The 26,323-nt window shown below is 41.5% G+C and overlaps 1 protein-coding gene across 1 annotated transcript in view; it reads left to right on the top strand.

Annotated features, from left to right (window-relative positions):
* The window catches only part of LOC126336160 (bile salt-activated lipase-like), a 42,803-nt gene that overhangs the window by 5,959 nt on the left and 10,521 nt on the right, over nt 1–26,323 (top strand). The window contains exons 3-8 of the mRNA XM_049999652.1: nt 3,457–3,642; nt 5,414–5,613; nt 10,980–11,145; nt 14,247–14,428; nt 16,407–16,539; nt 23,756–23,876. Of these exons, the coding sequence (XP_049855609.1) occupies nt 3,457–3,642; nt 5,414–5,613; nt 10,980–11,145; nt 14,247–14,428; nt 16,407–16,539; nt 23,756–23,876 (988 nt within the window). The remainder of the gene's footprint in view (nt 1–3,456; nt 3,643–5,413; nt 5,614–10,979; nt 11,146–14,246; nt 14,429–16,406; nt 16,540–23,755; nt 23,877–26,323) is intronic.

The following is a 26,323-nucleotide window of genomic DNA, read 5'->3' as shown; positions in this document are numbered from 1 at the left end:
TTGGTTTCATAAAGATCAACATATATTGCAGTGTCAAAGAGAATGATTTTGAGGTCACTTTAATTACTGTACTTACAGATACTATGCGATTATGATACGAGGAAAGGATAGACTTGTAATTCACAAGAGTAAGTAATGTATACTGGCAGATATGTGTTTCTTATGACGATTTACAGGAATTACAAATCGAGCGCGGAATTTTCTGCATCTGTAGGTTGTAATTACCTCCGAATAAAAAATTGCTACATTCGTCTGACTGATTTTCCGCGATCTCAGTATATTTCATATGAACAAAAAACACGAAATTCCTATCAGTGTGCAACAAATGTGTGCAAGCTGTTCAAGTACAAGATGCTGACATTAATGTTATTGTTTTTGTATACTTAGCGCATAGTGGCTTACAGCGAAATAGAAGTGTTATAAATCATGTAATATTACATCGATTTTTATTCCAAGCAGGCTTTCATGATTTCAACATCAGTTCTATATTACTTCTCTCTCTCTCTCTCTCTCTCTCTCTCTCTCTCTCTCTCTCTCTCTCTTGTTCATTAAATAGAGTTTTCATCACTTGCAGTGTCACCGCAAGCCAGAAAGAGAGATGTTTTTCATTGACTGGAAGAAAATGAGTCCTCCGCAGCAGATGAAAGAAGAAGTGAAAAGGATCTACCAGGCATGACTCCAGTCACAAGACTTATTTTATGCATGCTAGCAACAAGTGCATCTAGCGAACGGTGCTTTAGTAACGCTGAAATGTTATTAAAAAATCGCCATCGTCAGTTAAACTCAGAACGAGTTAGTGATCTACTGGTGATCAACAGTAAATATGAAGTTTCTTCTCCAGCAAACAAACAAAGTTAGAGCTGTAAATATACAATTTTATTCGTATGTTTTCTTTGTAAGGACCGTCATATCCTATACTTCAGGGATAGTATTTATTGAATGTGTCTGTAGTTCCCTATTAATGGCACGCAGAATAAAACTTCTTGGAGTCCCAGGTTTGTACTGAAATGTCAAATAATTTTCCACGTGCTGCATGAATTTAGCTGTGGAATATAAGCTCTCTTGAAAACATTACGTAAACTTAAAATAAAGTAATTAAATTGATAAAGAAATGCAGAGAGAGTACAAAAGAAAAAAAAGTAAGAGAGAGAGAGAGAGAGAGAGGCAGTGGATTTGTGCAGTGCAGCGAGTCTAGGTGAGCCGAAGCGATGCATCAGCCTCGTAAGACCGGTCCTGGTCGCATGTCCAGAGTGCAGACGTCAGACGTGGAGCGGGTACGTCACCGAGCCGACTCATGGTGGGCGGGGTAGGAGCGGTTCGGTCCCACACGTAGCATCCAGACCGTAACCGCATTCGTTTGACATTCCAATAATTAGAGTTTCTACCCTCTTAAAATTGCCCACTACCACAATTCTGCCATACAAAGATATAATTATGTCCTCTAAGCGGAACTTGACAAAAAGTATTGTTGCATTTGACCTCTGCGGCTAGAGTTCTTATTTCTCATTCTCACAACCAATGGATAACACATACAGTAATAGCTACAGAATTTAATTTAGAAACAACTAGCAAGTAATTTATTTTCCCTTCAATTGTACCTCACCTTCCACACACACAGAAAATTCCAAGTGCTTTGCGTCACTGACAGAAGCATAGGTGCCTATCACGCACCTGCATACAAATTTTCTGGGAGCACATGCTAAAGGAGCAACAGTGTAACACCTGAAGAGTATTTCATCGGTGTACCAGAACACCACCTACAACTGTGTGAGAACCATGACCGACAACACAGAACACATGGAACGCGAGCATGTCGGCGAGGAATACACTGTTACCTACAGTTCCTGAATGGAGGCTTGCACACTCGTCGAAATTGGGTGTCTGCTTATAAAATTGGACACGGAAATTTATCATGAGAACGCAGAACCCAGAGCTATAAAAAGCCCTCGAAGAAGCAATGTCTGATCGTATTAACTTAATACATACTACTTGGGTCACGTGCACTATTCAGCGGCATCCGAAAACCATCATGCCTTTCGTTTTACCGCTGTGCTAGTCAGTAATACACTGCGCCAACCTGCTGTCACTATAACGGCGTCCTACATCTTGTGCGTCCATCACGGTAAGACAGATGAAAAAGCAACTAGTGCGAAAAAATTATGTTTTGTCATTCGACGCCAAAGTGATCATTGTCATGTGCCTGTTAGCGACCGAGGAACTCGTGGCTGCTGGAAAACGGAAGCTGACGCAATGACACAATATGTCACCAGTACAGTCGGGAGAGGAGGTTAGAGAGCTCTCGATGACAGCATATCCAGATGTACTTTCATGTACGTTTCATCTGAGAACTCTGTACTAGCTGAGCGTCGAAAATTGTTTGATGTGTGCCATACCTCTGCAGTAGTCCAGTACATAACGTTGGCACGCTGTTCTGAAAACTCTATTCGTGTAGACGCACTTTGGGCACCCTTTCTGGGTGATATAATATTTGTCTATTAGTGTATGTTCACTCGAGGCTTAAGTTCTGACTGCTTCTGCAACGAATTTTCCATTACCCTTTTGGAATGCCCAGCTACTCTGGTTAAAGGTAACAGGATATCACCGTCCGTAACAATCAAGAATGAGATCATCCTTACACCATACAGGGGAATCTGCTCAAAAGGAACTGCTTTGAAAGGTAACGAAAGAGTAGACACAGAAAGCACAGTTACAATAGTCAGACAAAGAAGAGACTTGTGCTTGAAAAGTATGAAAAAGTATTAACTTACTGTATGCCTGTGAATTATGTCAAGTGTCTGTAAACGTCTGAAGACATGTCAGTACTTACAGAAAGATAATGGGTTAGTGCAGCATGGTCATAATTCTGAGTAAGTACTAGCTCATTTCTTGCCGAAAGTTCAGCTGGTTACCTGATGTGAAAGTCCACTGGAGAGACGTCACATATTGATTCTCCAAGCTTCTTTAAAGCTGTTAGTTTATTTCTATTAGGTCCTTGGCGATTAAACGTATAGAAATAAATATATTTAGCAACCATTTAGTACCTTACGTTTTGTCCCGCCAGAAATAAGTCCATGTTTACTTAATTGACATGAAACGTTAAGGGCAATACACAGAAAAGATGTCACAACTTCGATATTTGAATTTGGTACAATCAGAATAACATCAGCCTCAGCTGTTTCTGTTTAACATCACATACTGGTGTGAGGAATACCATTACACTGCTGGATCTCTGGATTCTTCTTCGGAATGTTGTCAGTATAGATGAGTAAGATACTGTATGCTGTCACACGAACAGGACATTAGGATATTGTATTTATAGCATAACCTTATTAAAATGATAATGCTATAAACAGAATTGTGTACGTACTAATGCAAGGTATAGTTTTGTTCGATAAAAACTTGTAGCCAGTTATTGTTATTCTAAGTTTGTTGTTAACTGTAAGAAATGTCTTGTAGGTTTCTTAAGCACCGGTGATGGAGTGGTTCCTGGGAACATGGGCCTTAAGGACCAGGCAGAGGCACTTCGCTGGGTACAGAGGAACATAGCGGCGTTTGGTGGTGACCCAGACAAAGTCACTATCTTCGGCCAGAGTGCTGGAGGAGCGTCTGTTCATTACCACGTCCTGTCCTCTTCCAGCAAAGGTATTTAAACAAAATGTTTCAATACTGTATTTTGAAAGCGTTCTTAACAGAAAGAATAAGAAAAGGAGCCATGGCTTGGAAATAATGACAATCATTTCATGGCGACTACAAGATTGATTGGATCGCTGAGTTGCAATAGGGTCATGTTCACTTTTTACCCAATTACATCTACCGGAAGTATCTCACCTTCAACATTTGTTATAAAAAGGGGTCATGTCTTATCAAGCAAAATGCTCGTTAGATGGGACTGAGTTAGAGAAGGTACCATATCTAGAGGTGACTAAAGAGGAGTATGAATCTTTGATAGGTTCGTCATCTCAGAAGTAGAGCTTTACGTCATGAACATGGGAACAGAAGATAGTCTGAACTTTAAGAGCTTGTGGACTAACCACTACATAAGAGATAGCATTTATACAACTAATAACCAGTACTGAATATCCCTACAACGTTGTAAAGGAGGTAAATATAGAGATAGTATGTTTGTGACTAAATGTAGTCCTTGGCGGAGCATTATGTGCTCTCGTAGATAGCTGGCTATTTGTCAAACATAATGGAAGTTAATTTTACATTTTTATGAGATTAATTAATTTCGGGCCATGCTCTATGGTACTATTTCATTTGCTCATACTGCAAAATATTGTACATCACAAATGCAATAGTAATTTGTTATACTTTAAATGATATTAATATTTTGTTGCACACCCTTGACCCTTACAATAGCCTACACTCTGTCAGGCATAGAGTCGATCGATTTTCTAATGCTCCTGACGTCAATTCGAAGGTGCCACACTTTGAAATTCACCTCCGACAGTTTCTGTTTTGTTACTGGTTGTTTCTTCCGGACCCCTTTCACAACTAGTTGCCACAAAGACATCGGTTGGCAAATTTACCGGCGACGTACATTCTCTGGCGCCCAATTCAGTCATGATACAACGAATCTGAAACAATAGATTAGGACGATGTGTAACAGCAGTAAGCTTTCTTGATGTGTGGCATGTAACCAGGTCCAGATGGAAAATCAACTGGGCACCTGGGAAAGCATCATGTCCTATAAACATCAGTGAACATTACTTTGCATTGTTCCCTGAACTAAGTACAACCTTCCTGCAGCTTGATATGTCGTTGCTTCCATACCATTAGCGATTGAGCATGTTTCACAGTTCGCACGAGGCAATCAGAATCCATCCTTTCATTGGGTTCACACCTGATAAGTTTCGGTTTGTCACTCATCATGAAAATTCGGCGTTCAGCTTAGAATACTACGGTTCTCCACGGCCCTTTTGCCCAGTATAAGTGCAATATGGGCCATGTCAGCCTTCAAAAGTAGAACTGTTCATCCACTTATGTACTGCAAATGAAAGAAATGATTTTCATTTTTCAGGTTTACTTATTTTTTGCGCCTAAAAATTTCTCATAGTAGCTTCTACAATAGTGACTTCGTCAAATTGGTGGGCGATAACAAAACATATTTTTCCCAATCATATGAAGTCACATTATTAGGTGTTAGTGGAACATGACTTGTATTTTAGCACACTTAGGAAGACTAATTGGCTGTAACAGATTAGGGCTGGACAAAAATAAATTGAGAGCTAGATTTGTTTAATAAATTAAGGCATGACTCATTTGATAATGATCTTCAGTACTGTTGTCGATAACCTGGAGAGTGTTAGCGTTAATAAATATTTTATATAATATTAGTGAAAGAAAGAAATCTTCTCTCAAAATAGTGAGCGTGATAACTATTACTAATTGTAACTTTTTTACTCATCAGGTCTGTTCAAGAACGCTATAGCAATGAGTGGATCAGCCTTAAACCCTTGGGCCTTTTCCAAAAACTCCACAGACAGGGCAATACGCTATGCAAAGACTTTGGGATATACAGGGAAAAGTTCCAATGACCTTGTAGATTTTCTGACAACTGTAGATTTTGGTTCTCTACTGAGTGATGAAACAATTGCTCTGTCCGATGAGGTATGTATGACTCTTTTTCCTTGAGATTTGGTCGCAACAATGGAACGGCTTGTAAAGATTGAGGTAATTGATCTGTAACGCAACGCAAATCAATATGAACTTTTTCATTGAAAAAGTAGATTATGTAGTCAGTAATTCTGGCAAAGCAATTAATTTGTTACTGATAATGGACTACTAAAATGAATTTAAACTTCTCTCAAATTACGATATTCTTGTCCAAGTGTACAGTAACTTCAGACCACTCGTTTTGCAACGATGTGTCATTGCTGAGCTCCTTTCATAGAAATTCCTGATATTTGTTATTTAGCAATAATTATTATAATTCAGTGTATTATTTATAGCTTTTTACATATTTCTGAAAATACTTTGTAGTATTTAGTGTGTATTTATTGCACAGGATAACAATCAAACATCATTTAATTAAGTTTTTATTCAACTATATTGATATTTGTGGCAAGGGTGAGTGTTAAGGCACTTTCCTTTGTACGTTTAGACCGTATTCGTGAACTGGAATACACAATGAGTAACATATACGTAGTTATATGAATTACCATCAAAACCTGATTTCCTAAGACAAAGACGCGACACCACGACGATTTTACTGAATCTCATACATCGAATGATTCGTGTACATTAAAGGGGACACAGGGCTTTCGAAATCATATATCTTATTTTAGTAGAGTAAGATCCAGGAAGTGTGCACTAACATATCTTTCTAATAGATAAGAAATGTTTACGTTCATTTATATTCAACTGCCTTCGGTTAATTTTTGGAGCTTAAACAAGTGTCACCTCTGGTGAGAGAAGGCCAACACTCCGACGAGTAGAAACATGTCTCTTCCAGAAAATAGCAGGCTATCGCTAATGGAAAAAAAATTACTCCGCTAATTACGTGAAGTAGATGCACCATGTCCGCTTTGTGTTCTGATAAAAGGCTTAATCGAATAAGAGAGTTCAAAAGAACATCCAATGTGGATTGGGTAGAATTCACCATGAAGACCGTCGATATACCATTGGTGCTGTAATTTCCTGCAGGCAGGCAGTGAGAATGGAAAACGTCATTTGCAGGGCCAAAGATAAGAGAAGCTGACACAGACGTAACTTTCCAGCGTTCACCGCACCAGTGCACAGCGCGTAGTGCATGGCCTTCCTACGGAACGTCAATAGTCGTATCCAAACAGCTTATAAAACTTGCGAGTTTGGAAATCTGGTGATTAGGGTTAGGCCGTTTTCGACATGGCATACATTTTTCGCTTAGACTGAAACGTTCTTTAAATACTTACATATGCTTGTTATGGAAGAAAGTAAAGAAATTGCTTTAAATTAGTAAGTAATAACCTCATGTATGGGCGTTTCAGTCTCATAGAACAAATTTTAGTAACTAAATGGTCGTATTCGTTTTATTTTCATTCTTTCAAGAACTTTTACCAATTAATTTATTTCTTTTTGTTACATTTCTGAGAACTGCACATCTCATTTTCTATTCTGGAAAATGGCTAATTTCTACCTTCCTCAACCATTTCGCGTGAATACATAATACGGCCTTCATTCTTGCGTAACAATTGGTTTGAGTAGCCTATTGTTACTTCGTGCTTTAGCCATTCTGGACTCCGCACTGCAGCCAAGTGTATCGTTGTGTTATTCAATCCTTTTGAAGTTCAAGTATCTGCACAACAGTTTAGAAAAAAAATACCGAAAAGGAAGCGAAATATTCAAGTAAAATTACAAAAGTTAGTGTCTCAAGTGAAGTACAGATTAAAAGTGAAAAACACTGCAATAAATATTCTTAGAATTACGCCAATCTTATTCACTATTGTGCGGCAAACTTTGTACAGGTTTTCTTTGTACTGACACTCCAGAAAGCAAATTCAAGCATCGAACATTGCAAGAATTCTTAGAAAGATACAAAGACAAATCTCATTCTCATTCTTCTACATAAGGAAGGACTACGCCAGTCGAAGCTACGAAAAAACAATGCAACAAATCACACAAGCTGAAAATAAAAGAATATGACAAATCACAGAATCTATTGGAAGATTTATTGACAAATTTAGTTGGTACGTTAAAAGGTATTATCAAAAGCCTCTTCACGAGTTGTAACACTTAAATTGATAGCTTCAGACCTTTAATTACCACCATCTATCTTGAGTGGACTGTTGTATATATGTCTGTAACTATTACTGCCAGAACTTCAACATTGTGAAAAGCATCATTGATTCAGTCGACAGCAGTGAAGTCCCTTCGATTCAGCTAGCTCAAGAATTAATCAAAACTTAGATTTTATTCCTACTACCATAATTGCTTTGGGGAAATCAGAAGCAATCACGTAGGGGAAGTGGACACAATAAGTATAAAAATTGTTGAATACATTAGAAGACATTTGTGGTGAAATGAGAAAAAGTCTGTCAAAGAAAATGAAGAAGCTTTTAGAATAAAGCGAAGTGTACCTTACTCTATGTTCCAGGCCAATGATTGCCGATGAGTGAAAAGTTCTCTCGTAATCGCTTCGAGTTGGATTCAAACGATATTGCCCATTTTAAATACGATCCTCTTATTTCAGTTGAAGGAAAAATGAGTTTTTCGGACTACATGGATTTGTTGGTTGATAACAGGAAGTAATTCTTCTTTGAAAATTTGTGCAAGTTATTGATTGTATTTTGCAACTCAGAGCTCATAAAATGAAGTAAAAATAAGTATATAAAAACACATCGCACATTAATTATGTTAATGTTAGTAAAAAGCGTTCTACAACATCAAATTCCAAGGTTTAGTTTCCTTATCATGACCATTTTATTCTTAACTAAACAATTCCTTATCAAAGAGTGACATAATGATTTACTTTTAGCAGAAATTTTACATCACTTCCATACTGTCAGGTCATAACTTTTAAGTCATTGGGCATATTTTTGTAAATTTTCGGTCATAACTACATATTTTTGTGCATATTACAGTGACTTTCTGTACTACAAATCTTAGCCTACGCCGCAACGAATGCAGTACGTTTGTGGAAATTGATGAGTGGCTGAGTGACAATCACGACTCTCCAAAAAAGCAAGTTACTGGTAAAGAAGTTGGCATAGAAAGTAATCTAAATGTTACTGACGTAAAATTGTTAGTTTTAACCCAACACCAAAAGCAAAAAATAATTTAACCCTGCTACTACTAAACATTAAGTCTGCAATATGAAACTGTCTGTTATAGTTTGTAACAATAACAATAATTTTATTTTGTAAGAATAATATGAATTCGTCCTCTATTTTCCATTGTTCTAAATTAGTTTCTATAGGCACATATTTTAATTTAGCCCATTCTTGTGCAGTAGTTTTATTTCTTTGAAGTTTGACGATGAAATATTAGTAATACAGTCTGTGATATGAGATGTCTATTCTTGAATACGGAATCCTATTGTTCTCATGTTGAAATCTTGTCTTGATATGCCGTCCACATGCGAAGGCTAGGTTTCAGGAGCGTATAAGTAGTGTGCTTTGCTTTACCTGTATCATTGCAGAGAACCTTAGCTGAGTGCGTCATTCCCATGATGGCGATGTCAATGTAAATTCTGGAAGCGATATTCTTGGGAAGATAACTATATTAAATAAGGGGCCCTGAATTCTATTGATTTTTGAGTTACGAATACCCGATTCTCGGCACCAACAGATAATGTACAGAGCTAATATCAAATGTACCGTATTTGTAATCACGTTGGATAATTAGTCGAAAATTAAAATGACAACAATACTTTGTCATTATTCACTCGTGATTATCGTGCCCTTCTTGCACCCTAGAAAAAAAAATTTACACTCGTTTATTTGTGTATATCCAGCGCACACATTCCCGACCGTGACCACATTCTACACACGGTAGCCTTTCTCTCTCTCTGTCTCTCTGTCTGTCTATCTGTCTATCTATCTATCTATCAAGCCATCTCTCTTTTGTTTCTATGTGAGCGTCGCCATCCTCAGACGGGCACGACGACGTTCCATTAACATGATGTCTGCACCTGTCTGTCACACTCATCATTTGAACACCAAGCAAAAGCTGACTGCAGCAAAACATGCGTTTCTCACGTCACAGGCTGATGACCTCAACACTTTTCTGACCAGTTTCTTTGATCATAATACTTTCCTAACCAAAAACATAAATCAAAAGGGCACTGAGCCCGACATCTAATTGGGATATTAATTTGCACACTAAAAATTGAAAAAAGTGTGTGTGTGAATAAAAAAAAGTATGGTGACATCTGAGTTGTCCGAGGATTTTACAGTTTTGCAACGAGTGCATTTCGTGCGTATGCAGTATGGTTACCAAACATACTACTTGTCTAAGAAACGTAACCGATCGGATACTGTAAGCCTCAAATGAATGAGTAGTACTGTTTGATGATTTTTCATTAGGTTAGACCATTCTCCTTTTTTAACAGTTATGTTGACTTACTGTAAAATTATGTCGTACCACAATTTTCTGACCGTCAACGAATGTTGTTTCCTTACAAAGTAGTGCTCTAGCATATGGTGCCAACACTGTGCGAGATAGCCTGGATGAGGCGTTTCCTTCTAGAACTCCAGGTCGGCAGGTGTGATCCTAATCCATAGACTCTCTAACTCCCTGACGTTATGCCCTTGGATATTTTCCTGTGCGGATTTGCCGGAGATCAAGTTTTTCGAACAGCTGTAACTACATCAATGTTCTGGACATCCGATTCACTATTCCATAAGCGTAGTGGAGACAGATAACTTGCACTGAGCGTGGATAGATTGGACTATGTGTTGCAAGGCCTGCGCGTGACAAAAGCAGTAAATATTGGAGAAGCCAACTGAAGAGCGCTAAACCAAACTTTTTGAGACAGTTAAACACGTAATTCAATAACAGTTCGTATATATTAGTTAGTCCTGATCTTATAATACAATGCAGTTGTGAGCATCTTCCCATACATTCTGTGAACTAAAGATAAACTGTATCATTGTAACTGTGGTGTACACTTAAAACTCATACACATATTTCATAAAAGAGGCTTAATAAAGTTCAAGAAGATGGGGACCTTTCGTAAGAGTACATATTGTAGTCATATTGTTCGAGGGGTCAGAAAACATTAAAATTTCCTACACATATTAACTCACTAGAACATCAGAGCAAATAATTATTTGGTGAGGTTACCACCGAGACTTGATGATGATTGTCACAAAATTTTACTAAAGTGGGGAGTAACGGAATATTACGTAACTGCGAGCAGAAACTGACAAATAGTAACCGTTTGGTTTTGTTGTATATTAGGCTACTAAAATATCTATCACATCTATCTGTACTAGTAATATTTGTAATTAATCAGCATGTAACTGAGTAAGAGATTTTGTGTTTTCTTGTGACAGGACAGTAAGAGTTTGTTCACTTGCGTCTGGGTACCCAGTGCAGAACCTGAGCACGAGTCTGCATTTCTAACGGAGGAACCGTGGACTCTGGTTGCCGAAGGACGCTTCACGTATGTCCCTTATATGTCTGGTGTCACTGACCTGGAACAGCTCGCACAAGTCATGAGTAAGAGAACAATGCATCTCCAGTGTTTCTTGGCGAACACATAATCACCATTGAAAATATTATTTGAAGGATGTAGTTAATTTATAACCTCTTCCTGGGGACTCAGAAACAGATTTAATATTTCGATGAATTTGTTCATAATTAATTTTCTGAAAGATAACGTTAACACTGAGTATGTATAAAATAGGTTTATGTCAATATAGTGTGTATGAACGTTGGTTCACGAGGAAGCAGAGTGATGGATGATATGACTAATCACTACAAGTAACTGTTTGCATATCTAACAGCCATGTATGATGCTAAAGGACTTTTTTGAAACTTTATACACGGTCCAGTCACGTTAACATAACCACCCCCTATGTTCGACGTCACTGTGCAATAGCCACTTACAGACGGCAGCTGGCAGATCGAGCATCAAAGGGTACGTAATGCGTGGGAGGGGGCGGGGGTAACGATGCAGTCGTTATGAACTTCAAGTTTTGGCGACGAAAAGACTATTCGATCTAGCTTCTGGTGTGCAGCCGCAAGAATTCTCCTTCTTCTAATATTTCGGCTTTATAACGTTCAGCCATCTTCAGAGTGAGCTGCAAGAGTGCCGCTCCAGTGCTCGCTTCGTCCCTTTATACTTACGTGGCGCGCAACTGCGCATGCGGCCACAGATGCAAATGCGCCAGAGACGTTTCTCGGCAGCAGAGACGTGCACAATGCGCGAGTTACACCTATGACTCCGCAGGCGTAATAAACTCACAAAGACGTCGTCACAGTACAGCTCACAATGATATATCGGCATGCTAACATAGATCGACTGCGGAGTCATAGATGTAACTCGTGCATTGTTCACGTCTCTGCCGCTGACAAACGTCTCTGGCGCATTTGCATCTGTGGCCTCATGCGCAGGTGCGCAGTACACGTGTATAAAGGGAGGAAGCGAGCACTGGAGTGGCAGTCTTGCGGTTCACTCTGAAGATGGCTGAACGATATACAGACGAAATATTAGAAGAAGAAGGAGAATTTTCGCGGGTGCACACCCGAAACTTGATGGAAAAGTGCAGCCGTTGTTGAAATGCGGAAGCGGGGCGATTTATTTGGAGTTTTCAAGGACATGAACATTGGCTTTCGGGCCAAGGATAGAATCATTTCCGAAATGGCTAAGTTTGTAATCTGTTCGTGAGTCGCCGTGGCTAAAATATAGCCTACAGGGCAAGATCACGCTATCCAGACCTGGCGCGGAGGCAACTATGGTGCACCATATATCATAGATGACAGGAGTGTACAACATATTCCGAGATATGTAGTGGCGAATAGACGTGCAACGGTTGATCAGCTGATTGCCCACATGAACCAAGAGGCTACCAACAGTTTCCTCAACGACCATTCAGCGAACGTTGCTGTCTATAGGCCTCTGCAGTAGGAGCCTGGTTCAACACTCATACTGACAGCTGTCCATCGCTGACGAAGCCTGGAATTAACACTCCAGTAACACAACTAGACGTGGAGACAGGTGCCCTTTTGAGATGAATCACACTTTATGCGCCATTGGACAGATGGCCGTTGGTGTGTACGACGTAACGTCTGAAAGCAGACACCCTGCAACAATCGTCGAAAGGATCCAGGTATGAGGCAGGGGCGTTATTAGAATGAGATATTCACTCTGCAGCGGAGTGTACGCTGAAATGAAACTTCCTAGCAGATTAAAACTTTATGCTGGACCGAGACCCGAACTCGGGACCTTTTCCTTTCGCGGTCAAGTGCTCTACCAGCTGAGCTACCCAAGCACGACTCACGACAAGTCCTCACAGCTTTACTTCTGCCAGACCTCGTCTCCTAACTTCCAAACTTTACAGAAGCCCTTCTCAGATGGTATAGCACTTGCCCGCGAAAGGCAAAGTCCCGAGTTCGAGTCTCTGTCCGGCACATAGTTTTAATCTGCCAGGAAGTTTTATATCAGCACACACTCAGAAGCAGAGTGAAAATCTCATTCTGAAAACATCCCCCAGGCTGTGGCTAAGCCATGTCTCCGCAATATCCTTTCTTTCAGGAGTGCTACTTCTGCAAGGTTTGCAGGAGAGCTTCTGTAAAGTTTGGAAGGTAGGAGACGAGGTACTGGCAGAAGTAAAACTGTGAGGACGCGGCGTGAGTCGTGCTTGGGTAGCTCAGTTGGTAGAGCACTTGCACGCGCAAGGCTAAGTTCCCGAGTTCGAGTCTTAGTCCGGCATACAGTTTTAATCTGCCAGGAAGTTTCAGGAGCGTTATTATCTGGGGCATATTTTCGTGGAATTAGCTGATGATTGCATCATTCTGAAAGGTCAATGGATGAACACAAGTACGCGTCTATTCTTGGGGAACTTTTCCTTCTCTACATGCAGTTTGTTTTTCCTAGGCATGCTGGCTTATTGCAGGAGGAATATGCTACGTACCACACAATTCGTAATGTACGTACGTGGTTTGAAAAGCGCCAGGACAAAGATACCGTACCACCAACCTCCACAAATTTAAATCCCATTCAGAATCTGTTGAAATGTGTGTGAAATCTTATGGGACTTAGCTGCTAAGGTCATCAGTCCCTAAGATTACACACTACTTAACCTAAACTATCCTAAGGATAAACACACACACTCGAACCTCCGCCGGGATCAGCCGCACAGTCCATGACTGTAGCGCCTAAGACCGCTCGGCTAATCCCGCGCTGCGAATTAAGAATCTGTGGGCCCATCTGGATCGGGCTGTTCGCGCCATCGATCCTAAAATGAGAAACTTACCACAGGTGGACACGGCGCTGGAGTCGGATCCCTGTCGGTACCTTCCTGAACGCCAGTGACACTCTTGCTTCATGTCCCACAGCCGTCCGCACAGCGAAATATGGTTATTCAAGTTTTTCATACGTGGCCTCCTTAATGTGACTGAACAATGTATGTTGAAGATTTATGCTAACCTTACAAGTAATCACAGATATCTGAATCCCATTCCATGACGGCCTACTAAACAAGTAAACGGCACTGTGAGCAGAAACTGTGCTCTAGTTGAATCTCCCAAGTGTAAAACTTTTCTGCAATCAGGTGCGTGCCTACTTCTCTTTAATATTTGCCCCTTTTTGTCGACAGGTCACGGGGCGCTATCTTCAGACTCACGAGTGAGAAACTTGGACGAGAACTTTGACGAGATTGTGGGTTGTGATCTAAGACTGCCCACGAGGAAAGAACGCTTGGATGGAGCGCTTTCGGTGAAACAGTATTACTATAACGGCAGCGAGATCACTATGACAGAAAACTACACTACAGCTCTGGTAAGTCACAATCTCCCCATACATAGCAGCTACCGCAATTGTGCAGTGGTGCTACAATCGCTCGACAAAGTCAGTAGATCAGTGAGTAAAAGAAAACATATAAGGTAGCGTATCAAATACACTCCTGGAAATTGAAATAAGAACGCCGTGAATTCATTGTCCCAGGAAGGGGAAACTTTATTGACACATTCCTGGGGTCAGATACATCACATGATCACACTGACAGAAGCACAGGCACATAGACACAGGCAACAGAGCATGCACAATGTCAGCACTAGTACAGTGTATATCCACCTTTCGTAGCAATGCAGGCTGCTATTCTCCCATGGAGACGATCGTAGAGATGCTGGATGTAGTCCTGTGGAACGGCTTGCCATGCCATTTGCACCTGGCGCCTCAATTGGACCAGCGTTCGTGCTGGACATGCAGACCGCGTGAGACGAAGCTTCATCCAGTCCCAATCATGCCCAATGGGGGACAGATCCGGAGATCTTGCTAGACAGGGTAGTTGACTTACACCTTCTAGAGCACGTTGGGTGGCACGGGATACATGCGGACGTGCATTGTCCTGTTGGAACAGCAAGTTCCCTTGCCGGTCTAGGAATGGTATAACGATGGGTTCGATGACGGTTTGGATGTACTGTGCACTATTCAGTGTCCCCTCGACGATCACCAGAGGTGTACGGCCAGTGTAGGAGATCGCTCCCCACACCATAATGCCGGGTGTTGGCCCTGTGTGCCTCGGTCGTATGCAGTCCTGATTGTGGCGCTCACCTGCACGGCCCAAACACGCATACGACCATCATTGGCACCACGGCAGAAGCGACTCTCATCGCTGAAGACGACACGTCTCCATTCGTCCTCCATTCACGCCTGTCGCGACACCACTGGAGGTGGGCTGCACGATGTTGGGGCGTGAGCGGAAGACGGCCTAACGGTGTGCGGGACCGTAGCCCAGCTTCATGGAGACGGTTGCGAATGGTCCTCGCCGATACCCCAGGAGCCACAGTGTCCCTAATTTGCTGGGAAGTGGCGGTGCGGTCCCCTACGGCACTGTGTAGGATCCTACGGTCTTGGCGTGCATCTGTGCGTCGCTGCGGTCCGGTCCCAGGTCGACGGGCACGTGCACCTTCCGCCGACCACTGGCGACAACATCGATGTACTGTGGAGACCTCACGCCCCACGTGTTGAGCAATTCGGCGGTACGTCCACCCAGCCTCCCGCATGCCCACTATACGCCCTCGCTCAAAGTCCGTCAACTGCACATTCGGTTCACGTCCACGCTGTCGCGGCATGCTACCAGTGTTAAAGACTGCGATGGAGCTCCGTATGCCACGGCAAACTGGCTGACACTGACGGCGGCGGTGCACAAATGCTGCGCAGCTAGCGCCATTCGACGGCCAACACCGCGGTTCCTGGTGTGTCCGCTGTGCAGTGCGTGTGATCATTGCTTGTACAGCCCTCTCGCAGTGTCCGGAGCAAGTATGGTGGGTCTGACACACCAGTGTCAATGTGTTCTTTTTTCCATTTCCAGGAGTGTACAACACAGAGAAATTAAGGAATTTCTTCTGGATACAGAATTTTCTATATGGTCAGTGAATTAAATTGTTAAGAAGGATGAGGAATACATCGCACTCTGCTGACTTACGTAGAAAGTGCTGCTAAAATGACAAAGATCAAAAACGGATACTTAACACTATAGCATCAGAGATCTAACGTATTATTTTAAATCTGACCTGGTGACCACTACTCCTGTTATGCTTGGAAGAGAGAGATTACGAACAGATTCCTTTCTAAACTGATCGCCTGAGATCTGCCCTGTAATGCTTCAAGTTTCGGTGGCAGGATTTAGATATAACCTATTTGAGTCCCATGAAGGCCTTGTAAGAGCAGTTAGTGACAACAATGTATGTTGTATCTTATCCGCGTTGTTCTTATTTCTTCTCCTCTTACGAGACACCTTTGTTCCTTGTTACAGTTCGATTCCCACCTCTTTTTCGTGGAAGGAGTTGACGCCGTCATCAGGAGCACTGCTCGATATTCCTCAGAGCCTGTGTTTTACTACGAGTTCTCGTTCAACGGTCCTCTCAGCTCATTTCCTGGCGGAATGGGTAAGCAAAATAAAACCATTAAAACACATACGTAAGCAAGTTTCACTATACCTGTCATCATAATAATTGTGTTATGCACTATAACACTTTGATAATCGCAATAAAGAAAAAAGAAAAGAAAAGGCGTGAATGAATCTGAAATTGAATGTTGTTTAAAACACGGTACCAAATATGATGAATGAAGGCCGCAAAATGACACATTGCGTCATTCATTTTTGATCAGCTACATGGGCATAGCGAGATATGTTCCGCACTTTAGCTTATAATCCGGTCCGTTAATCTGCTTAGCTGTAACAGAAAACGCAAAAAGGTATCTGTACTAAGGTAAAGTACTCTATCAGTATGTTGTTCCTAAAGGCTAGGTTTGTAAGTTCAATTTGTGGTGAAAATAGTGTTATGTACCTTTTATTGTGCTTGTAAACCAGGATGCACTAGGTTAATTGTGAACAATATCTGAAATTCTTTGTTGGTGATTAGGAAGTTACCTTCATTCAGTTCATCATGGAACCTTCGTGTAGGACTTGATGTAGGAGCAATGTACATAAACAACTCTCAAGAGTGTGAAATAATAAGGAGCAATGTACATAAACAACTCTGAACAGTATGAAATAATAAACCACTCATCTTCAGTAGCCATTATTTCTTCAGTAGTTTTACGGACCTTATACTTTTAATATAGATGAACACTAGTTTTAATATATTTTACAAAATCTTGAATTGAACTGTTCTAAGAGAGTTATCAACTTAAATACGCATATATGTAAAGCAGATGCACAAACAAATAGCAATACGTTTTCGCGACTTTATTAATAACTGAAGTACAGGCATCAGCATTTTTCCCAATGAAACAGCATTTTTCGTTGAGACAAATTCGGTGATATAATTTTCTTGTTAACTGAAGAGGTGAAATTAATTGAATGTAAGGATCTTGTGCTGCTGCTGCTGCGGCCATTGAATGCACACCAACCGGAAATATGCGATGTTTACACTGCTCTCGACAGAAACCTGTGTCTTTGAGAAAAGAAAAACGTGTCGATATTATTAACGTTCGGTTGACACAACTGAAGTTCAGCAGAACCACTGGTTATACAGGATGAAAATTAATAAAACCGACAAACTGCAAAGATGGATTGATGAGTGGAAATGGAGGAAAAAAGATCCTCTCAACATGTGTTCCGAAATGAATCGTTTCCACAGCAGATGGCGCTGATGAATGAGAGCTCCTCTGACTACATGCCGTGTGTTCCTCGTGTGACGTCGCCTGAGTGATTGACACAGCGTACTGTAAGCAGCAGAAAGATCTGGTATTCATGTCGGGAACAAGCCGAGATGGTGTCTGTGTACGGCCAAGCAGATGGTTGAGAGGCAGAGCGCAGTCCTCCAGATCTGGTGCACCCACAGCGTGCCACTTCCTTGCACGTTCGTCTGTCTGAAAGGACCCATTATCACACAAACGCCCAAAACGGGTTTGACATGATGTGTGATGTGGTTGATGTATGTGAGGGTACTTGTTTTGGTATAACCATGTTACCTCTCGACCGTTTCCATCAATTTCGCCGTGCACAAGCACCATCTTGGCTTGTTCCCGTCATGAATACCGGACCATTCTGCTGTTTGCTGTACGCTGCGTCTATAACACAACCTGCAACACACAAGGTACGTACAGCACGTCGTCAGAGGAACTTTCATTCGTCAGCGCTATCCACTGTATCAGCGATGCATTTCTGGACACGTGTTCATTGGACCTCTTTTCTTGCATTTCCAGCCAGTTTGTGGGTTTCATTAATGTTCAACGTATATAGATCAGATTTATTATGAGGAATGATGCTAGTTATTAACGGTGTGTTGCTTGTCCAATGGCACGCGACAGAGCAACATTATACTGTGATTCCTACAGCGTTAGTCTCCATAGACTTCCGCAGTCACTGGCCTGCCAAAAGGCATCCCAGCAGCAGTAGCAACCACTTCCGCGCCGTTCACTTCCTCTAAGCAGTGACTGCGTCTAGGATACTGCCAACTATTTGGGAAGCTTCCGTGTTATCTAGAGAGTTCATCGACATGGCGGACTGCAGCAAGGTTATTTCTTCGATATGCTGAACCACCAGACAGCCGTATTTATAACCTCCCCCCCTCCCCTATCAGGGCCACAATGAATTGGGACAGCTGGGATTTTCGAATGAGCCAGCTGCTGCCGCGAAGTCAGTGCAGTACAGAAGATGTATTCGCCACAAGTCTGACTGGGTTTCGAACAGTGAACTGCTCACTGACAGCGCTCTCTACTCTGCCGCCTCCACTTGCCTATGCCGCTCGAATTTTACCGCCGCCTCGTGGCCCGAGGAACGAAGGGGGACCTGCCGCTGGGGTCCACCAACCACAAGCCGCTGCTCTCCAGCCAACGATCCAGGCTACAACGCAAGAATTCTTCATCTGCCTACCGCGAGCCGACATGCCTGTCTGAGAGCTGTGACCACCACTATCCCTGGCGTATCAGCATCCAGCATGCTGGCATTTGCTGTGCAAGCACGCCACCTGCCCCGTTGCGTGTGTCCACGGCAGGACCACTTGCTGTGCGGCCTTGCTGATGCGGGACAATACGGGATGGTGCCAGGACGCACTGGGTCAAGGACATGCGTATGATACTGCTTAACTCTAATGGAATGACAAAGAACTGCTGCATTCACGCAGGTCTCTGTCGACAGGTTGTCTCCCTCGCCTTCCTAGGTCGCTACAGACTCGAGTCATTTCAGTGTATACAGAGAAGGACAAAGAAGGATAGCATGGGTGGTCACAGGTTTATCTGACCCGATGGGAGAGTGTTACAGAGATTCTGGAGAAAGTGTACTGACAAACTTTTGAAGACAGACGTAAACTATCCTGAGAAAGTCTACTAACAACATTTCAAGAACAGACTTCAAATGATGACTATAGGAGTATACAACAACCCCAAATGTATCGCATAGGAATGGCGAGGACAATTTAGAATAACTGGAGCACGCACGGAGGCGTACAAAGAATCGTTCTTCCGCGCTCCATACGTGAATGAAACGGTGAGAAACCCCAATGTCTGGAACAATGGGACGTACCCTCTGCCGTGCACTTCCCGGTGGTTTGCAGAGTGTAGGTGTACATGTCTCCCATGTCTCCCTCGGCATCATACGGAGCAAACATGTCTCCTTCCCCTAACAAATACAAAGACGGCTCCCACCATCCAACATAGGTACAGCACGCCCGCTTCACGTGTAAAGTAGCCAGATAGCCGAATCGTATGTAACTCACGAACCATTTTTGGAGTACAGCGCTGTTACCTAATTCGGAAGAGGCCTATATGCTGTCATTTTAGTGCGAATACCTTCAAATTGCATCAAGAGAGTCAGGATTGTATGCAGAACGGTTCTTAGGCTGATAGTCTCCAAGTTGTACCTCCATCTTTTATAGCGTCAAAGTACTTAGCAACAATTGAAGTTTAGCCCACCAAAAATGTATCCGGAGGAGTAATGCTACCAAAGAAGCTGCAGAAGTTACGGTTCTTGCGACTACTGTCAGGCATCTGCTCGGCAGTTCTCGTCAAATGAAAAGAGAGGTTGGCTTCAGGCGAAGAAGCGTTCTGAGTATCGTGCATATGCATGTACACTGATGCGCCAAAGAAACTGGTACAGCCATGCGTATTAAAATCAGAGGTATGTAAACAGGTAGATATGTACACAGGTAGGTCGACAACACCTATATAAGACAACAAGTGTATGGCGCAGTTGTTAAATCCATTACTACTGATACAATGGCACGTTATCAAAATTTTAGCGAGTTTGAACGAGGTGTTATAGTCGACGGTCGAGTGATTGGGACCAGCTCCTCCGAGGCAGCGATGAAACGCGACTATTTCACGAGAGTGTGATGAATATCAGGAATCACATAAAACATCAAATCTCAGACATCTCTGCGGCCACAAATAGATCCTGTAAGAGAGGGACCAACGATGAGTGAAGAGAATCGTTCAACGTGACAGAAGTGCAACCCTTCCGCAAATTGCTGCAGTTTTAAATGCTAGGCTATCAACAAGTGTCAGCGTGCGAACCATTCAACGAAACATCATCGATAAGGGCTTCAGTAACCGAAGGCCTACCGATGTAACCTTGATGACGGCACGACACAAAGCTGTACGCCTCGCCTGGGCCCGCCGATACTGGACTGTTGATGACTGGAAATATGTTTCCTGGTCGCACGAGCCTAGCTTCAAATTGTATCGAGCGGGTGGGCATGTATGGAGGCAGCCTCATGAATCCATGGACTCTGCAGGTCAGCAGGGGACTGTTCAAGCTGTTGGACGCTCTGTAATAGTGTGGGGCGTGTGCAGTTGGGAGTGACATGGGACCCCTGATACGTCTATATACGTTTCTGACAGGTGACCCGTACATTATCATCCTGTATGATCACCTGGATCCATTCATGTCCATTGTGAATTCCGACGTATTTGGGCAATTACAACAGGAAAATGCGACACCCCACACGTCTATCATTGTTCTAGAATGGCTCCAGGAACACTCTTTCGAGTTTAAACAATTCCGCTGTCCACCAAACTCCTCAAACATGAACATTACTGATCGTATCTTGGATGCCTTGCAACGTGTTGTTCAGAAGAGACATCCACCTCCTCGTGCTCTTGTGTATTTATGGAAGCCCTGCATGATTCATGGTGTCAGTTCCCTGCAGCACTACTTCAGAATTTAGTCGAGTCCATGCCATCATGTTGCGACATTTCTCCGGGCTTGCGGGGGCTTTACACGATATTAGGCAGGCGTACCAGTTTCTTTTGCTCTTTACCAATCGTCTCCACATCGAGGTCTCTATAGTTTCCTGTAGTGTCAGTGGGTCTTCCAGCAAGACCAAGCTAATAATTTTGTTCTGCGTGTATTATTTACTATGATCGTGACTCTTCTGTTGGTTGGAGTCTGCGTAAAACAAATGGTACTGTGGATCTGCACTGGTGACAAACACTTTTGGTGTTCTTCCTCAAACTAGTTTCAGCCATATACCGCCGTCATCAGTGGGTTTCTTTATTCTAAAACACGCAAGAAACTGGCACCGTTACAAAAGCTTGCAGGTTATTATATTTGTACTGTTTGATTCCAGGTACAGTATTGTGTGAACAGGCATATAATACGTTTCAACTTTGAAGTCCTTGAATGATTTGTATGTTTGTTGCCGTTTTTTCGGCGTACAGCATGTTATCTGCATGACACGAGCGGCCGTTGTTAACAAATACCGAAATGTGGTCTTGCAAGCGTCAGAGTTATTAATATTGGAATTAGCCGTAGTGTTGCGAATATAATTTTTGTGGCTGTAAAGTTGTAATGTAAACATGTCATGTACTCATGTTAGTAGGTCAACTTTTTGGGTCTCTAAAACACAGAAAACCATAACGCATCGCCTTAGCCGTAATTCAACACATTACACCAAATATGTGCACAAAGGCATGTCCAGTCACACAGAAAGACTTGAGCATTAAACAAATGTCGACAGAGTTCCCGCTATAGCCTCAAAACGTTCTAGCAATGTGCTTCACATCTCGCGACGTTTGTCAACACAGAGACGGAGTAATGTTTTGCATTATAGCCAAGATGAAAAGTTATGTTTGTCTGCTTGTAGAGAAACAAAAGGCCGACCAACTAAAAAGATTACATGACATGAGTAGGTTACAGTCTAACAACTAAGAAAATTGTATGAGATATGTGCAACACTAAGGAAAATTTCAATAGTAATAACACTGAGGTTTGCAAGCTGACGTTTTCGTGTTTGTTAATAACCACTGCTCATGCCTTACATATAATACTGTGCATACCGAAAAAACGTCAACAGACATGGAAATCATTGAAGGACTCTAAAGTAAAAAGGTATTATAAAACTGTTCACTCAGTACAGTAGCTAGAACCAAAGAGTAGACATGTAAAAATGTCTCTCGTACTTTTTGCATGTTTTATAATAAGTCTACTGCTGACTGTGGTATTTCACCAAACTAGTTTGGGGAAGAAAATAAACAAAAGTGTTTTGCTTCAAGGCGGACCCACGATACTATATTGTATTGTTTACTGATGAGGATACATTCACAAATCACTTTGAAGTAAATTTACTCAACATGAAACTCACACTTCGTAAGATGTTCAGCCAATGACAGTGACGTATGAACGTGTGGTGTCGCATAATAGGACAGCACGTGGTCGGTCCGTTTTCAGTTTATGTTACGTTTAATGGAAAAAGTGCGCACTCTTTCTGATGACTGCTTTACCGTTGTTGTTAGAAAATGTGCCCATGATTCTTCAGTGGCAAAACATGCATTACATTTCTTATTTCCAGACCGATATGTCGATCGCCTTACCAGTAGGCGATCTTCCGCTGTGGTCAAGTAATGAATGTGGAGGACATGAGGTGGCAACTTCTGCTTCGTGTGAAATGATGACTCTGGATATTTGACATAAGTGATTTAATCACTGCTACAGAGGGTACGAACGAGTCTCGTTTGAAAATGGTTCTCAGTTTAAACATATTATTTTTTTAAAAAAAAATCACCAACAGTAATTTGACGGCACGCAATAATGTCTTCATTGCTTTTTTTTCTCAGCATTGGCTTTTCCTTATTTAATGTATGATTTTAATGTACAGCTTTTCCATTGTGCAAATGACACAGCGTATGTAAAACAAAGGGAAAGAAACATTTTAATTTAACTTAAGAAATAAATTTTATCCTGCAAATTCCAGTAAGTTTGTGACTAAATACAGTCCTTGGCGAGCATTATGTGTTCATATAGATATTTGGTTACTTGTCAAGCATTATGGAAGAAAAATCAAGTTAATTCTCTCGTCTTTTTACGAGACGAATTAATTTCGGCGCATGCTCTATGGTACGAAATGCTTTTAAAACTATTTAAAGTCAAACGCAAAAGCGTGACATTGTCTTAACCCGACAGTGCAAGTTTCCTTGGAGAGTGGCATAAACTTTCGGGTGGTGAGTCATTCAGCGACTGAAACCAAAATACAAAAATCCCTATATTAAAAATATTTTTACTCCATGATCTCCTGTTAGATCTACAAAACATAACTGAATATGTTTCGTTTATATCTGGTTTTCAGACTGACAAAAATAGAATCTACGGATTTACAGTTACATTTTATTGCTCAAATAACATTACCAGAACTTTGCTGATATAACTTTATATATGTCTAGGGGCAGCCCATGCTGACGACATACATTATCTGTTCGCAACATCGACTCTTGATCCAGATTCGGACGGGGGTATTGTCCGGGCTCAGATGACAGCTATGTGGACTAACTTTGCTAAATACGAGTGAGTACTATTATTATCACATTTCTATACCAATTTAAAATGGATTGTAATTCAAAGTAGGAGAATAAGCTTCATGTCGATATATCACTCTTGAGAGATACTTTAGGCGTCACCACGATCAGAACATTATAATCTACACAACGGCATCGGTAGGAGTGTTCTCTGAATGATTTGCAGTAAATGCTAGGGAATATAATTCCAGTGATCAAGAGCTTTTTGATTTCATCATATTAGGTGACTGATTTTTCAGTTGCATTTTTGTGACAAAAGTCGAGATCGTCATTTAACGTACTGAAAATATTAACAGCGCGTCTAACTTCAGCAGTAGTAACATATCAAGCCGTTATCTAATTGAAGACTGAAATATATATGGAAGGTTGCCATAAGAGAATTCAATGAATTTTTGTTAGAAATGTGACGTTTTGTATCCGAGCCTTGTGAGGATGAACATACAGAGGAATACATCTTTAGCAGCATATTTTTATTCAAAGACTGGTTATACATACGTTACGAGGGACACAACAGAGAACGATGAAACTGTAATCGAAGGACGGATGGATGATTACAGTTTCAACGTCCCCACGACGTTGGGTGACTACAGGCGTTGCTTAAGAAGGAAATAGTCGTTTACTTTCATTGGAGCCACCCCGGCACTGATCTTGATCAATTAAGAGAAAGATGCCTGGAAAATGTTATTCTTGTTACCAAAACCATCAGTTATCAAAGGGAGTAAAGTCGAATGTGACGCCTGACGAGAAAAGATGTCCTCTGAGCATTCGTGTATTAGCTGCTTGTCCATTTGGTTTCTGGAACAGAGAAGTGAAAAGAGTTCAGCAAATGCCTAAACAAGGAAGGCAAACTCACATCAGTGCAGACCATTGTACAACTGCAATTCGGCATAGCGTCATATTTAGTCGCGACACACTACAGTACTAACGTGTTTGATTCTTATATTTTTATGGTGTACGTTATTAAGCGCGTATTTCTGACTTCCATTAAATTATTTTTGGTCGAGCATATCTATTCGTACGACTGTGTCTACAAAACGGATGTTGTAAGGAATGGGTACAAATACATTGTTATAAATCCAGTAATTAGAATGAGACATTTCTCTCCTCGTCTTTTACATAAAACGTGAGCAAATGTTACGAACAGAAATACAGCAACACATATTTCCAGTGTTGTTATAGCGCGACACTTCAGCTGATGACAGTATGAAACAACTGGTATGGCATCATTTATAATGGTTACATGTGCTTACGACATGCAAAGAACGTAGCCTACGTTTTCTGAATATGACGAGAACCCAAATGACAATCTCAACACTAAGACGCAAAGAACCTGTGGCCACAGTAACAATGCTCATAAAAGCTGTTCTGTTATATATTAGAGAACAATCCTACAGAACGCAGTAAATTCTACAGTGACTCCATCACGGTGCCCGAGACCGCTGAGTGCTGCTCAGTCCAGAGCATCATTGTGGGACGATAAGCGGCCGATGATATCTGCTACTGCAATGTCGGGTAGTCACTTCACCTTCAGGTTCCTCGACGTTCACGAGTCTACGTGCAAGTCGTTATTCTTGTGCAATTGTAAGAACGGATGGAAGGCTCTGGTAGCTCTCACGGACTAACTTCCTTCTGCCATCAATAAAAATATTACTCCTTTGTCCATACCCGTTCTCAATAATTTTCCACATACTCATCAAACGTGTCCAAAACTTTGTTCCATTAGAACATCACGATTTCGAAGTGTGCATAGATACAAGTACAGACAGTTAGCATATGATCTCTGAAGCCACAGTTTAATGACGAACAGAACGTGCATATCGGTGAACAGCCTCATAATCAAGTGATTCTTCGGTTGCATCAAGGAAAGTAAAAAACTAGTTACCCACAAGAAAAGTAAATCATAGCGCTATTTCTGCATGGAGAAGCTTAACCATCCTCCCTAAGGATCCAAAGCCTATGTAAATGATTCCCATCTCTTTCCATCTATGCAGGTACACATATGCAGTAGATTGTTCACTACTTACACACAACTTGTGGCTCCGTCAAAAAATTACTTTATTGTTTTCATCCAGATATCTTGTATGTACATTTCTCTGTCTTATTGTACAGATTGGTCAAATGTTATTACACGAATGGAGACTTTATTGGTTACTTTAATGAGAGTTTAAAACTTCACGAGAGCTCCCATGCGGAATTTTTGCATCACGTACAAGAGCTACTGGTTGTGATACATCGTTGGTAACATCCTTCCTTAGAATATCTGACCTCTGACCGTAACGATAATTTTCCTGAAGCCTTTCGATACTACTTACGAAAAGGAACAAACATTTAACGCTTTTCGAGATTTCTTCACACGTTACTGTCATATTAACTAATCAATCATTAATAAAACTCATTTGTAGTTAGAAATGAATAACGTTATAGTAACGAAAATGT

This window comes from Schistocerca gregaria, chromosome 2 (assembly GCF_023897955.1).
Source record: "Schistocerca gregaria isolate iqSchGreg1 chromosome 2, iqSchGreg1.2, whole genome shotgun sequence".
Taxonomy (NCBI): Eukaryota; Metazoa; Arthropoda; class Insecta; order Orthoptera; family Acrididae; genus Schistocerca; species Schistocerca gregaria.
This window is presented reverse-complemented; position numbering and strand designations above follow the sequence as displayed.